The sequence below is a fragment of the Penicillium maclennaniae genome (assembly GCF_028827695.1).
Source record: "Penicillium maclennaniae strain IBT 15551 chromosome Unknown utg000004l:1.0-3007600.0:1.0-3009580.0, whole genome shotgun sequence".
Lineage (NCBI taxonomy): Eukaryota > Fungi > Ascomycota > Eurotiomycetes > Eurotiales > Aspergillaceae > Penicillium > Penicillium maclennaniae.
The window spans coordinates 500,494-514,024 of record NW_026623216.1 but is presented as its reverse complement, the minus strand read 5'-3'; the positions used below and the strand labels follow the sequence as shown (position 1 = coordinate 514,024).

The following is a 13,531-nucleotide window of genomic DNA, read 5'->3' as shown; positions in this document are numbered from 1 at the left end:
TCTTTCTCGGATTCCATCGCCGACACTGACGCGAGTGTTTCAGGAAGATGGTCTTAAGAGGGAGGTTGAACATCGAAATCACTGACGTCTTTACAATACAGTCACGTGACTCTTGCGATATGAGGCGAATGTTTGCAAAATAGAGAGCTATGGATTTGGCACATTTGGGACTAATTGCACTCATTTGAATATTTATTTACATTCGTCTTTAGATTGCTTTGGCTGAGAGTATATTTGCTTTGAACCTATCTTGGAAGCCATTGAACTTGCCGATTACTGGTCTGACAGAGTAGCAGGACGGAGGATATACATCGAGCATATGCTAGGATGGTGTGAGTGCAGATGGCCAACCACTTGCTCCTGGAAGCAGATTACAGGAGCAATACGCACATATTGGAATCAAATGATCACTGCTTTTTGCCTTTACAAATTTCAAGATAGTCTTCCACGAAACAATTCTCGAGATCTGGGCGTTGACATTCACTACGGGAGTGCAAACAGTCCAAACGGCCGGCGCGCTCACTTGCGGACATCGATCCTGCTACTCTGTGCTACAGCAACTTTTACGGAATTAAAAGACCAGAATCATGGACGAAGAGGAAGACGACTTCTACGACCCTGCCGACTCGGTGCCGGCGTCCCACACGAACAATAATGCCCAGAATACAGCTCAAGCTCAACCGCAGGAGAGCGATGACATGGAGGAGGAAGAGTACGAGGTCGAGGAGGATGACGTGAGACTTCCACTCCTCTTTTCGATATAGCATGGCCTGACAAAGACCAGGATGACTTCAACATTATCACAGAAGCTCCGGCCGGGGCGCCTCCCGAGATGTAAGTCATGGTTGATCCTGCGCATTGGTGCTGCTTAGCTGACAATTGAAGCTCCCATCCACGCCCTGCGACCTTGCGACAAGAAACCCAACGACCTTCTTCAGCAGACTCTTCGATAGGCCCCAAATCTGCTACACCCTCCGCCACTCCTCGCCTCGATGCACCCACACCTGCCACTGGCGCAACGCTTGCCGCGAGACCTGCCGCTCCGCAAAAGCCAGGCTCTGCATACCCAGCAATTCACACCTCCACCATTGATGTTGATGCAAACCCCGTCCATCCGACAACAGGCAAGCCTATCATGCTCAGTGACATGGACAATGACTTCCCCGCAGACGACAAGCCCTGGCGACGCCCCGGCACCGACATTTCAGACTTCTTCAACTACGGCTTCGACGAGTTTACATGGGTCAGCTACTGCTTGAAGCAGCAAAACACACGAAAGGACCTTGTTGAACAGAAAGCGGAAATGGAAAGAATGCAAAGCGTGCTGGGTATGGGAATGCCTCCGATGCCCGGCGCTCCAGGACCCGGAGCACCAGGAAATGTGCCACCAGCTATGCCCCCGATGCCTGGTATGCCGGACATGAACCCTGATATGATGCAGGGCATGTTCGCTAGCATGATGGCTCAAGGCATGGACCCGACTTCCATGGACCCGATGGCGTTCATGCAGCATGCCCAGTCTATGATGGGAGGACAGCCAGGTGGTGGCCAGCAAGGACAGCCTGGATTTGGAGGACAAGGGCCGGGCCAAGGATTCCAAGGTGGTCAGGGTCAGATGGGACAGGGCCAGATGGGATACGGAGGCGGCTACGAACAGCGCGGGAATTATGGAGGCCGGGGCCGCGGGAGGAGGTGGTAATTCTGTCTGCTTGGTTCTTAAAGATCATTCTGAATTGCCGATGGGATTGGAGGATATGGCGTTTTATTGCAAATGGAATGAAATCTGAATTCTGTCGATTTGAGGCTTTGTAGATTTAGCTAAAAGCTCCAATCCGGGGGAACGGAAAGGCTCGAGGAGGTTAATATCCCCAAGTCTGCATGAGAGTACTTCAGAATCAAATTATGTAGTCCATTGAATAGGGCTGCAAGCTTCACAATCATTCGAATCGTCGATAGAAGCATAGAGAAGGAGAATAGTCGCAAAGAAGCCGAAAGTCGGGTTTGGCCCTCGGCGAAGCTACGGTCTTGGCATTCTGGAAATTTCTCGGTGTCAAAGTCCAGATCTTCCCCCGGACACTTCCATCTTCCCTTCTCCATCCCACTCTCATCTCCAACTCTTGGCCTTTTAGACCTCCAACTTCCATCACAATGGTACGTCTCTTCTGGGCTTGTACATTTACTGCACAAAACTCCTTCGCAATGAACCATGCAAAGCTACGCATCGCGTCGCCGAGCTGGTGTCCCCTACGCCATAGCCTCCACTCTTTTTTTCCCATCGCATCCGATCAACATTTGACTACTCTATTTGCCCAAGCTAGATACTTACCCTTGTCTCAATAGTCTGTCCTCCGCAACATTAAGAGCCTTGCTCCCCTCCTCGACCGCGTCCTGGTCCAGCGCATCAAGCCCGAGGCCAAGACTGCCTCCGGCATCTTCCTTCCTGAGAGCAGTGTCAAGGAGCAGAACGAGGCTAAGGTCCTCGCTGTTGGCCCCGGTGCCTTTGACAAGGACGGCAAGCGCCTCCCCATGGGCGTCGCTTCCGGTGACAAGGTTATCATCCCTATGGTATGTCGCACCTGCTCTTCCGTGTCCCTATCGCTATGGAAATACCCCTAGCACACTTTGTACGCAATCGGAACAAGAACATAATCTAACGTCTTCTACAGTTCGGTGGCAGCCCCATCAAGGTCGGCGAGGAGGAGTACACCCTCTTCCGCGATTCCGAGATTCTGGCCAAGATTAACGAGTAAGCGGTTAGCTCAATTGCCTCGTTCTTTTCCATCAAACCCGGCCGTTTCATACTTGTCCACTCTCAAACGAGGGACATAACGGCGTGTACTATAATAAAGCGCACGAGCTTGACCATTTCAACGACCTCTCAAACACAAAAAAAAAAAACCAAAATATTCAAATATACCTTTGCATACTGAGTTCTGAAGCGCTGAATTGGCTTGGTCTTGCATGTCTTTCTACTGTATCTATAAAGAGTAATTCGATTAATCTCCGCTCTCCAATATGATATGTTTTACTATTCAACTCAATGTAAGAATTGACCTGTAGAACCTTCATCGTCTCCCACGGTCTCCTAGTTTCTTGTCCTTCTGTATGGCTGTCTCGACTCGTCGTAGAATTCGCTGACCGAGTAGATCTTCGAACTGAAGACGGCGCTTCTCAGTGCTCATTCCAAGGAAGCTGTCCAACTTCACACCCGCGTCCAGAACCATGCGTGCGGCGAAAGGATTAAGTCCATACCCGCAAAGTGTAACCTCACACCGCGTCTCCTGCGATCGCAGTGACCGTATTGCAGGCATCATGGAAGGAAGCTCATTGTGACCGAGGTACTCAATCCAGTCTGCTACGGGCCCGTCAGCTTCTGAGACAATCATAGGAACGATGGTCGTCTCCTCGTTGAGCGAAGTACAGAACGATGACAGAGTGTTGAGCGCCTCTTGCATCTGCTTGTCTGCCTTGGTGGACGCCACGCAGATGAAGATGTAGAGCGTCTCGTAGCGGGGTGTGGTCACGTAGATGCGCTCCATGAGTGGGGATGTGATGTCGGCTCGAGAGCCTTTGTCTCCCGGGAGGTATTTCTGTGTCAATATATGGGTGGAGGTCAAGATGATTCCTGTTCTTGGCGAGATGATGATGTCGGCTTCAGGTGACCTTGGATCGTAGTCTCGGTAGACGAGATTGAGGCCTGGGCTACTCTCGAGGTGTCGGATGTGGGTTAGATGGGTCTTGAAGAGCTTTGTTGAAAGGAAGCATGTGAGCTTTTCAGTGGGAGGTCGTGTGAGCGGAAATGGTGGAGGTATGATGTTGAGGATTGTTTCAGGAGATGTAGATGTAGATGTAGATGTAGATGTAGATGTAGATGTAGATGTAGATGCACACTGTGGTGGCTTTCTTTTTTCCGGCTTCTTGATTCCCTCTGGCTGGACGAAATAAGGGCTCTTGGAGACTGGAAGTGGAGAATCTGTGATGCCTCGTGTCGACATGAAAGAAGATAGATTGCCCAAGCTTGACGAAGGGACAAGCTGCCTTGACGACCAAGACTTGGCTTCCTGGCTTGAGCTGGGCTTTGAGAGATTATTCTCCATGTCAAGAGCGATTGCCTGATTGATTAGTACGTCATGTTGGTGCGAGTATAGATGCGTACCTTGTATTCTTCAATATCCATATCTTTGTTAGTACTCTCTAGACACGAGTAACGCACTGACTTCTCGAAGCAATGTGTCAGTGGACGGTTGTAAAAGTCAAGATTCTCCTGGTCTGGAAGGGGGGCCGGCCCAAAGTATTCCACGGTACTGGTAGCCCGAGATACTTGAGAAGCTGACGTAGTTGATCAATACGGGGGGTCACTGGTTTTTTCTTCTAGGAGGTAGAAGCAAAGTGGACCTGCTCAGCAGGCATGGTGACCTCGGAGTCATCCATGAGTGATTCTCTAACCGAGTCGCAGGACACGAAATACGACTTTTCTCGAAAAGATACAGTGGCAGATCACAAAAATGCGGTAGTCATTGAAGTTGTAGGTCAGACGAGAAGAGATCAGAAAGGGGATCTCAGAAGTGATGTATTAGTTGAAAGGATACAGTATGTCTTGTAAATGTAAATGTAATTGATATTTATTCCGTTGATATTTGCCAAAAAATGACCCAACGCCTGCAGACTCGCTGACTGCTCATTACCATGCCCATATACTTTAAAGAAGGCGCTCGGTCGATGCAAATTTTCCTCTCAAACTTAATCATTGTAATTCGACTGCCGCGATCCGTCCTTGTTGACCGGTGGCAGTCCATACAATGCGTTCAACTCGTCTTCTTGCGACTTGCCCGATTCCTCAAGCACAGGGCGCTCGGCGTGGCAGCAGACTCGTACGGCGTGTCGCCGGTGAGGAGCGAATCCATATGAAGCAGAGTGCGTCGTTGTGCGGTTGTCCCAGAAAGCGACATCGTCCTTGTTCCACGAGAATCGAGCGTGCATTTCCTGTGTAGTGGCCACTACATCTGTGAGATACCGGAGGATGGCATCGCTCTCACCCTTGGGAATCCCAATGATCTTAGTCACAAAGCCGGGATTGAAGAACAAAGCATTCCAACCGGTGACAGGGTTGGTTCGAATGAGGGGGTGAACAGTGGTGATGGGCTCGCGGCGGACGGGCCGGCCGAGAGCGCGCGAGTCATTGGCTTGCATATCCGCAGAGTGCAATGCTGTCAAGCCCTTGAGATAGGTCTGCATGAAGGGCGACAGGACGTCATAAGCAGCGTATTGTGAGGACCATAGCGTGTCGCCACCGCCACCACTGGGAGGGCCAGCTAAAAGCTTTAATGATGTGTACGATGGTGGTTGTACTTCGTACGTGACATCTGAGTGCCACAAGAAGCTTGGGCTGAACAACGCACGATTATCGCCGGAGTTGTCGCCGGTATAAACAACGTGGACATCCTCGAGACCCTGCTTCTTGGGAACAGAGGTAGTTGCATGCTGCATAAAATTAGTACGTGCTCTCATCAACCTAAACGAGGTAACATACCTTATGAAGTGTGCCAAAGTGCTGTCCAAGTTTCCGCTGAGCTTCGATATCAAAAGACTTTTGTGAACGGAAGAAAACGACTCCACGGTACGCAATCAGACGAGCTAGGTCATCTTTTTGAGCATCAGTGAGTTTTGCAAGGTCGACACCATGAATCTCAGTGCCAATCTTGGGGTTGTAGTCGAAGACAGCCGTGGCGTCGGCCAGTAGATTGCGGAACTTGGGGTCTCCTCGAAGACCACGGTCTGTATAGGGGACCTCTCCAATGGGGGCCCAACGGATGTCTGGGAAAGAGGGAAGCAGATCTTCATGAGGATAGTCGTCGTGCTGTTGGACTGGTGTCCGTCCGGGGACATAGCCAAACTTGTTGTCGCCAGCCACTACTTTCTTGGCCGGGGTAGTTTCCCCAAAATAGGAGGTTCAACCTGAGCGATAGGCTCTTCGAGTGAGGGTGCCATGTCGACGCTCAATGTGTATATGCAAGTGATTGTGCAAGTCACCGGCAGCAAATTGTATGAGTTGAAGATGAATGTATTGACAAGGTTTCGAGAGGACTGAACTCCTTATGTAGACATGGATCCAAACAAAGCATGGCTCCCAAGTGGGACCATGAGTCAAGCCCAGATGGCAGATCTTGCGTGATTTCGCTTTGCCAGTGGTACAATGGTGCAATAGTGCAACGGGGCCCCGGGGAATCGCGCCATCGGTAGTGATTATGAAGCGATTGCAAGTGGACAGGAAGCGATGGATCTGGGTAAGCGTGATTCCCCAGTGACGAAATGGAGAATGGGCCGAACAAGGGAATAAACTCCCCAGCTTTCAGATCGGTTAAGGGGTGATCACGCCATCTTGGTGACGTTGATGGCAAGATTTGCCATCGACTCCCAATGACGAACTTGAAACTTCTCCTGAATGCGATAACGTTCTCACCGCTACCTGCAGTAGATCATTCAAAAAAAAAACAGGGGAAACTAGCGGTATGCATACGCAATCGCAGCGATCGTGAGACGAAGCCAAGTGGAGGTAGGAATTAAGCAGTCGGAGTTGCGCGCTAAGTGGGCGATCACGCAAGAGTGGCGGATCATGTTGCAACAGAGCCTCGTCACTCATTGCACATCCACGTGGGGACTTTTTGTATTCGAGATCTTCTGGGTTTTGTTTGGGGCTATCGTTTCCTTGTCCTGGGAACTGGAGCCGACATGTGGCGTGGCTGTTTCCCGTATGTCTAGTATGTCTACGGTGTCTACAGTTTCTTCAGTTTCTTATCAGATCTGCGTCACGAGATCAGCGAACAAAGCAGCCAGACTTCACCGCATTTCATATCGGAGACCAGCCCATTGCATTAGTGTACATATAATATCATGCTTTAGTTCATTCCGAGCCGATCGCCGATAGACAATGGTCCGAGGATTGTCTCTTGCACCTGCTCCTGCACACCTCCCAATCGGGCTGCGACTCCCATGATACCAGCCTCGACGTCTCCCAGCACCGCAGCCAAATCGTTGACAGCCGACTTCGGGGTCCCTGCACCTGCACCGTCACGAGACTTAGAGCTGACGAACTCGCTGATCTGGCGGTTCAGTGTAAGCTCGACTCCATGCAGGTGGTCCTCGATTTCCTTGAGGTTGCGCTTGTATCGCTCGAGTACTGTGCTCATCTCATCGGCTCGCTGTGAGAAGTAGTCAACCAAGTTGACAGGTACGCCGTTGACAGACGTGGCGGTGGAAGGGTCGCCCTCCACGTCGTCGGGAAGGGCAAGGGTGTTCTTGCGAGTAGACCGCAGAGACCGTCGATCGACTTTTTGATCTTGCACCGACCACCAGCCGCCACCGCTGGCGGACTGATACTGTAGAGGCAGCTTAAGGGTATCAATGGCCCGGAACGCAACCTGTGCCTCAGCCGCGTCACGGCCGACCAGCCCGCGCAGCTGGTCAATGTCGCCAGCATCGTTCTCCAAGGCATGTTGAATAGTCTCCAGCTTGCCCTGCACGAACTCCACGTCGTTGGGAATGGTCGAGCCCTGTTTCTCAATGGTAGGAAGCATATCCGCAACCTCGTGGCATACCTTCATCTGGTTGAGAATGTAGTTGTCAATGATCTCAATATGATTCCGAATTTCATCCGCACAGTTGTCGAACTTGGTGGTTGGTAACAAATTGCTGACATCAACCTTCACTCCCGGCACCACATTTGGTGTCGCTGTATTCTGCTGCAGCGGTTGTGGAGCCCCGGTGGCAGGGCCTTGATTTCCGAACAAGGAAAGTGTGGGTTTTTGGGCTTGTTGCTGCTGCTGGGGCTGTTGCTGTGTGTTTTGTGCGCCGCCGCTGTGATAGAATGAATCGGTTAGAAAGGGCTATCGCAAAGAAGGAACATCGCAATCCACTCACAAAAGGCCACCCGTGGTCGAGCCGCCAAGACCGCCAAAGGCAGGCTTTTGCTGAGTCTGTGTCGTAGGGTTGGCTCCAAGTCCACCGCCGAAAAGTCCGCCGGTAGTTCCACTCTGCGTGGTGCTGGTGCCAGCACCGGCACCAGCAGTTCCAAAAAGGCCACTTGACTGAGGTTGTGTTGTTGCAGCAGTCGAACTTCCAAAAAGACCACCACCAGTCGTCCCACTTTGCTGCTGCTGACCACCCAGACCGCAGAACATGCTTGATCCGGTGGTTTGCGACTGCTGTGTGTTTCCACCACCCAGACCTCCTCCAAAGAGGCTACCTGCCGGCTTGTTTTGCGGCGTTGAACTATTGTTACCGAAAAGACTGCCCGTAGTCCCCGTGGTCGCAGGTGTAGATGAAGTTTGTGTGTTGGCGCCGCCACTGTCGGAGGGAAGGACAACGTTAGCTAGTCATTCAATGTTGGCGTAACTGATGCCGCTGGACCCGCCCTGCGCACCACGACAGGCATGGCGCGCCCGATCGCGATCTCAGTAATGGTGCGATAGTGGCGACGATCACCGCCTTTTCCAAAAAGAAGGAGATATAACTCTGAGCTTGGAGAAGCTCTCAAGAGCTCGAGGTTGGGCATCAGGGGCTTCGCCGAGGAGGCACTCACAATAAGGAATTGGCCGAGCCAGTGTTGATAGAGAGACCGCCAGGTGCGGCCGAGGTCTTGGGGGCGAACATAATGATCGGAATGCGTAGGCCCTTGAATTCCCAAACAAAGAAGTCGCGGTTGTCCGATAAGATTTACGGCGCTGGCTCGGTGCCTAGTTTTCCCGGCGCCGACGTCAACGCTGGGTTGACGACTTTGCCCTAATTACTTTCTATAACCATATCTCTGTCCTGGCAGAAGCTTCAATTCATTCAATTCCCGAAAAGACGTCAAACAAATAATTTCTGCTCTAATAAACCGCCACAAATATACTTGGTATATCTGGCTACCTCTATAAGCACATCTAGAAGGGCCTCCAGATAGACCGCAAGCACGAAGTCACCCAAGGACATTTGGGATCTGGAGGTAAGAACACGGGAGCAGATCCAAATATATTGAGGAAAGGCCTAGGAGCAAACCATCATAGGATACAGAGAGGGGTTTCATCATATATTATTGAATCCGGTGACAAGCTTTGGCAAATCCTGAGCATCTTACTCAAATATCAAGCAGAGCCATTCATCGACATGGATTGATTCCGTATCTGGGAAGTAATTCACTGAACGTCTTTCTGGTTTTGACTGAACTGCAATCGAGGTTCAACAATCAGTATCAGTCCTTTCCCACTTCTACTCGAAGTCTATCATATCTCTCTGCAATCACGACTATGGACTGGTCACCGATCTGTGTGGCTACAACAGTCCCGAGCTTGTCGGAAGAGCGAGAATCTGATACTGTCTCACCAAAATGCAAGGGTCTCGGATCTCGATCTCCAATGGCCCGAGAGAGTGATCCTCCTTCCAGTGACGAGAATCCGGCATCGCAATCTTTTTCTCATGGTGATTCTCGAGCATCCCCAGCTGCCGCTTCCGCTGCCACTACCACCAGCCACCCGGAGGATAATCTTACTGCTCATCATTTCAAAAGCGTTAAATGGTAAGCTTCGTTGGTCCATCAATATGCTGCCCAGCTCACGAACATCTTGACAGGACGCCGGATGGCACCACGCTCCTCGCCGAGTCGGCAAATCACTGTATCCGAACCTTCATCCTGTAAGTTGTTTTTTTTTTCATCTTATTCTCAGCATCCTCGCTGATCACCCCCAGACCTCCAGACCTATTAGAGGGAGAAACGCCTCATCGTTTGTCGCCATACTCCTCGCTTGCTTCGGCTGAGCCGACATATGCATCAGCCATATACCCTTTTTTCAACCTCCAAGATCCGACAACCTGCCTGTTCCTCTCTTCAGTCCGTGACCATCCCATCAGATTAGCGTCAGCTCTAGCCCCGACATCAGTCGCGAGTTATTCATTGGTGAACCCGATGACCGAGGCATTCATCACTCCACACTCCATACTGTATCCCTCGACGCTTGGGGGACGCATTTCTTGACAGGATCGGATAGCATGATCTGCCTGTTTGACGTCTCTCGTTCAGGTAATGAAGGCCCTGTGTCGTGGATGCCGACTATCCCAAGTAAGCGCAAGCAGATTGTGGGCGGTGGTGTCGGTATGAAGGGCATTGTATCCGCCATGGCCGTTAACCCTACTGGTGATGGCATTCTTGCTGCCGGGACCTTTACCCGACACGTTGGGCTGTACAGCTCCAACGGCTCGGGGGAGTTGCTCGGGACCTTCAATATTGCGAAGACTGAAGCGAATCGGGATATTGGGGGCAAGGGTATCACTCAGCTCGCGTGGAGCCCTTGTGGTAGGTATTTATACATCGCTGAGCGGAAGTGTGATGGCGTTCTGGTCTATGATATTCGTGTTACAGGGCAGATGCTCGGGTATTTGCGTGGGCGGAACGCGTTGACGAACCAGCGTATGAACATCGATGTTGTTGATGCCGGTGCTGAGGGATCTCATGAAGTCTGGGCGGGTGGAGTGGATGGCATCATGAGGGTGTGGAAGAACCCTGCGTTCACCGTGGGTGCCCACGATCCGGATTGGGAATTAAAGGTACATGATGGTATGTTTGTCGATCTCCGCTTGGGATTGATCCATGACTAACGCGCTCTAGATGCCGTTACTAGTACAGCCTTTCATTCTTCGGGGAATGTTGTGGCTACTTGCTCGGGTCAACGGCGGGATGAAGATAGTGGACCGGCAGACAACAGCCTCAAAGTCTGGTCGATGCCCTTTTTGAACTCGGAATGAGACTATATACCTGAGACGACTATAATGACCGTAGGGAGTTTTTCGACGCTTTTCCATTAGAATATTTTGATCCTGCTGTGGGGAGGACGAGAGAAGAATATACGATGCAGATTTCCCGCACCCGCGGCACCGAAGAAGTCTAGAGTTCAATCCCCATGTGGTCGGAAATTCAATATTTATGAAACATAGTAACATATATATGAAACATAGTAACATATATATGAAACATAGTAACGCGCCATTCAATTACAGACCCAACCATTGAACCACAAGGACCTTCGGGTGCATCCCAGAATATGCATACCAATGTAACCAGTAATACAACCCGGCAGCTATACAATGACAATCGAGCAAAGACATGGCGATGATCCATATGTGATCACTTATTAAGAAGGCAATAAGCATCCGCGTAACATGAATTCATTGAGCATTCGGCATATCAATGGCTGTCTAACAAACATGTAGTAAGCTTCTACTCAATAAGATATGCGGGTTAATAATGAGCACCTCATGATCACGCAGGAAAAACCAAAACAATCAGCCAAAATCCAAGGTTTCGTCCCAACTGGATCAAAAAAAGCTCGTTATGCCCAAGAAGCTAATGCAATATCATCTAAACCAGTATATGCAAGATCTCACGGGATCTGGATGCCATATTTTGCGTATGGGAAATCCTCCAGCGAATGGTAGAGCTGCGCCCATCCATCGCCCAGCTCGCCAACCTTGCCAGCACCCTTGACACGCCAAGATTGCAGTTCGTCTGCCTCTTTCTCTGCTTCGCTCTTGTCTTCTTCCTTGTGAGCCCCCGTCAATCCGGCCAGAACTTCTTCTTCGCGGCCCTTGTATGTCTCGAGGAGACCCGGGTGCGGGCACCAGACGACCTGCATACCGGCACGGCGGCCAGCCTCGACGCCAGGAACAGCATCCTCAAAGACGAGGCACTCTTCGGGCTTGATCTCAGTTTGACCCTTACTGCGCAGGTCCGCGTTGATGGTCTCCAGCGCGAGAAGGTAGATGTCGGGAAGTGGCTTGCCTCGGCCCTTTCCGATCCGAGGATCATCACCTAAGACGCGATGCACTTGAGGAAATACGGAGAAGAGATCAGTCAGGTGGTCGGTCTTCAGCTTGAAATTCCTGCTGTTGGAGGATGTTGCCAATGCAATGTGACAGGGCTGGTCGGTGGACTGGGTTGCTGCAAGGTTGGAGAGCAGTTCAGGGACTCCTGGCAAAGGTCCACAACTCGGGAAGTATGCAGCTTGGAGCGAGGACTGCTTTGCTGCGGTCTCCTCGGGCGTGATGGGCAGTTTCGCCCAGTCGTGGAAGATTTTGCTAGCCTGAATTGGATTTGTTAGCATGAAGCTTCGATGTGTTTGATAGGACGTCAACAAAATACATGCCTCGGGTTGGGGCCGACCCTGCAATAGGGCCTTGATCGACCAGGGCAAGTTAGGTTTGCCATACATCTGGAGGACCTCGTTCGTGATCCTCGAGTAAATGTCCTCTGAGTCAATCAGCAGGCCGTCCATGTCGAAGAGACATGCCCGGATCCGGGGGAGTCTACCACATTGTCAATTGAGAGCCTCCAATTCATTATCAGGAACATCCACTTACTCCTTATTCTGCGCCATGACAGTTGAGTCGTCTGTGTACAGTGACACATGAGGGGAAATAGGGCGCCTGGGAGATAAGAGCCTGAACGCGGGGGCTGCTTATCGTCCGTCCCGTGATCGCCAGACATTTCACGTACTCGAAACATCTTTGCACATCAAGATGGCTGGCACGGACGATTCTAATCGTGCTTCAAAGCCCGAAGAAAAGGAGACCCAACTGGAGAATGGCGCGGAAAGCGACGAGGAGGAATTCCACGATGCGCGATTCCCCGCAGACGAAGAAGCTGTGAGTTGTCGCGATGACCGTGTGCACGAATCCGAGCTAACATTTGCTATTGTGACAGAGTCTTTTGAAAGAAGCTCAAGATATCAAAGCCGAAGCCAATCAGCTGTTCAGCGCAGGATGCTATGATCAGGCCATTTCATGCTACGACCGAGCCCTCGCCTCTTGTCCGAACTATCTTGATTACGATATCGCCGTGATCCGAAGCAACATTGCCGCCACATACTTGAAGCTAGAGGATTGGAAATCAGCAAGTGAATCGGCCACAATGGCAATTGAGCGCTTGAATAAGGTCATTCCGCCAAGTGCCGAGAAGAAGGACCAGAGCGATTCGAAAGAAGTCGATACACAAGCCAACGATGCCGTCATTGAGCTCTCGGGGATAATGATCAGGCAGAGGAGAGAGAACTCCAAAATTTGAAGGAGCAGGACGAGCAACGAACCAACGTTCTCCGGATTCGAGCCAAGGCTCTGATGCGACGGGCTAAGGCCAAATCAGAAATCGGTGGATGGGCCAGCTTACAAGGTGCTGCGGAGGATTACCAAGCCCTTGCTGCTATGGAGAATCTCCCAGCAGGTGATCGACGGATCGTACAACGGGCTCTTCTGGAACTACCGGATCGGATCAAAGAAGCCCGCGAAAAGGAGATGGGAGAGATGATGTCGAAGTTGAAGGGCGTAGGTGGACCCTTAATTCTCTGCTACCACCTGATAACTAACAGTCGTCCAGCTGGGCAATGGTATCTTGAAACCATTCGGTTTATCGACAGACAACTTCAATTTCGTCCAGGATCCCAAGACTGGAGGCTATTCGATGAACTTTCAGTCTTGAACTTAGAAAACATTTTAACAAAGGCATTGC

At 51.0% G+C, this 13,531-nt stretch overlaps 8 protein-coding genes across 8 annotated transcripts; 4 read left to right on the top strand and 4 right to left on the bottom strand.

Moving 5' to 3' along the window:
- Positions 1-587: 587 nt before the first annotated feature.
- Positions 588-1,699, top strand: fip1 (cleavage polyadenylation factor subunit FIP1; the record flags this gene model as incomplete). The annotated part of the gene is made up of 3 exons (XM_056966036.1): positions 588-734; positions 785-834; positions 886-1,699. 3 exons carry the CDS (start codon positions 588-590, stop codon positions 1,697-1,699), a joined length of 1,011 nt encoding a protein of 336 aa, XP_056822817.1.
- Positions 1,700-2,148: 449 nt separating this feature from the next.
- On the top strand, positions 2,149-2,750 carry N7477_004372 (GroES family chaperonin; the record flags this gene model as incomplete). The annotated part of the gene is made up of 3 exons (XM_056966035.1): positions 2,149-2,151; positions 2,341-2,565; positions 2,667-2,750. The coding sequence occupies 3 exons, from the start codon at positions 2,149-2,151 to the stop codon at positions 2,748-2,750; spliced, it is 312 nt and encodes a 103-aa protein (XP_056822816.1).
- Positions 2,751-3,065: 315 nt separating this feature from the next.
- N7477_004371 (uncharacterized protein) lies at positions 3,066-4,097 on the bottom strand (the record flags this gene model as incomplete). The annotated part of the gene is made up of 1 exon (XM_056966034.1): positions 3,066-4,097. The coding sequence occupies one exon, from the start codon at positions 4,095-4,097 to the stop codon at positions 3,066-3,068; it is 1,032 nt and encodes a 343-aa protein (XP_056822815.1).
- Positions 4,098-4,740: 643 nt separating this feature from the next.
- On the bottom strand, positions 4,741-5,988 carry N7477_004370 (TauD/TfdA dioxygenase family protein; the record flags this gene model as incomplete). The annotated part of the gene is made up of 3 exons (XM_056966033.1): positions 4,741-5,481; positions 5,531-5,917; positions 5,956-5,988. The coding sequence occupies 3 exons, from the start codon at positions 5,986-5,988 to the stop codon at positions 4,741-4,743; spliced, it is 1,161 nt and encodes a 386-aa protein (XP_056822814.1).
- A 908-nt stretch (positions 5,989-6,896) lies between these two features.
- N7477_004369 (nucleoporin FG repeat-containing protein) lies at positions 6,897-8,649 on the bottom strand (the record flags this gene model as incomplete). Its single annotated transcript, XM_056966032.1, has 3 exons — positions 6,897-7,854; positions 7,918-8,343; positions 8,579-8,649. The coding sequence occupies 3 exons, from the start codon at positions 8,647-8,649 to the stop codon at positions 6,897-6,899; spliced, it is 1,455 nt and encodes a 484-aa protein (XP_056822813.1).
- A 635-nt stretch (positions 8,650-9,284) lies between these two features.
- Positions 9,285-10,776, top strand: N7477_004368 (uncharacterized protein; the record flags this gene model as incomplete). Its single annotated transcript, XM_056966031.1, has 5 exons — positions 9,285-9,553; positions 9,607-9,669; positions 9,724-9,865; positions 9,922-10,588; positions 10,640-10,776. The coding sequence occupies 5 exons, from the start codon at positions 9,285-9,287 to the stop codon at positions 10,774-10,776; spliced, it is 1,278 nt and encodes a 425-aa protein (XP_056822812.1).
- A 635-nt stretch (positions 10,777-11,411) lies between these two features.
- On the bottom strand, positions 11,412-12,404 carry N7477_004367 (haloacid dehalogenase superfamily protein; the record flags this gene model as incomplete). The annotated part of the gene is made up of 2 exons (XM_056966030.1): positions 11,412-12,333; positions 12,388-12,404. The coding sequence occupies 2 exons, from the start codon at positions 12,402-12,404 to the stop codon at positions 11,412-11,414; spliced, it is 939 nt and encodes a 312-aa protein (XP_056822811.1).
- A 142-nt stretch (positions 12,405-12,546) lies between these two features.
- N7477_004366 (uncharacterized protein) lies at positions 12,547-13,501 on the top strand (the record flags this gene model as incomplete). Its single annotated transcript, XM_056966029.1, has 4 exons — positions 12,547-12,672; positions 12,731-13,033; positions 13,063-13,347; positions 13,400-13,501. The coding sequence occupies 4 exons, from the start codon at positions 12,547-12,549 to the stop codon at positions 13,499-13,501; spliced, it is 816 nt and encodes a 271-aa protein (XP_056822810.1).
- Positions 13,502-13,531: the final 30 nt, after the last annotated feature.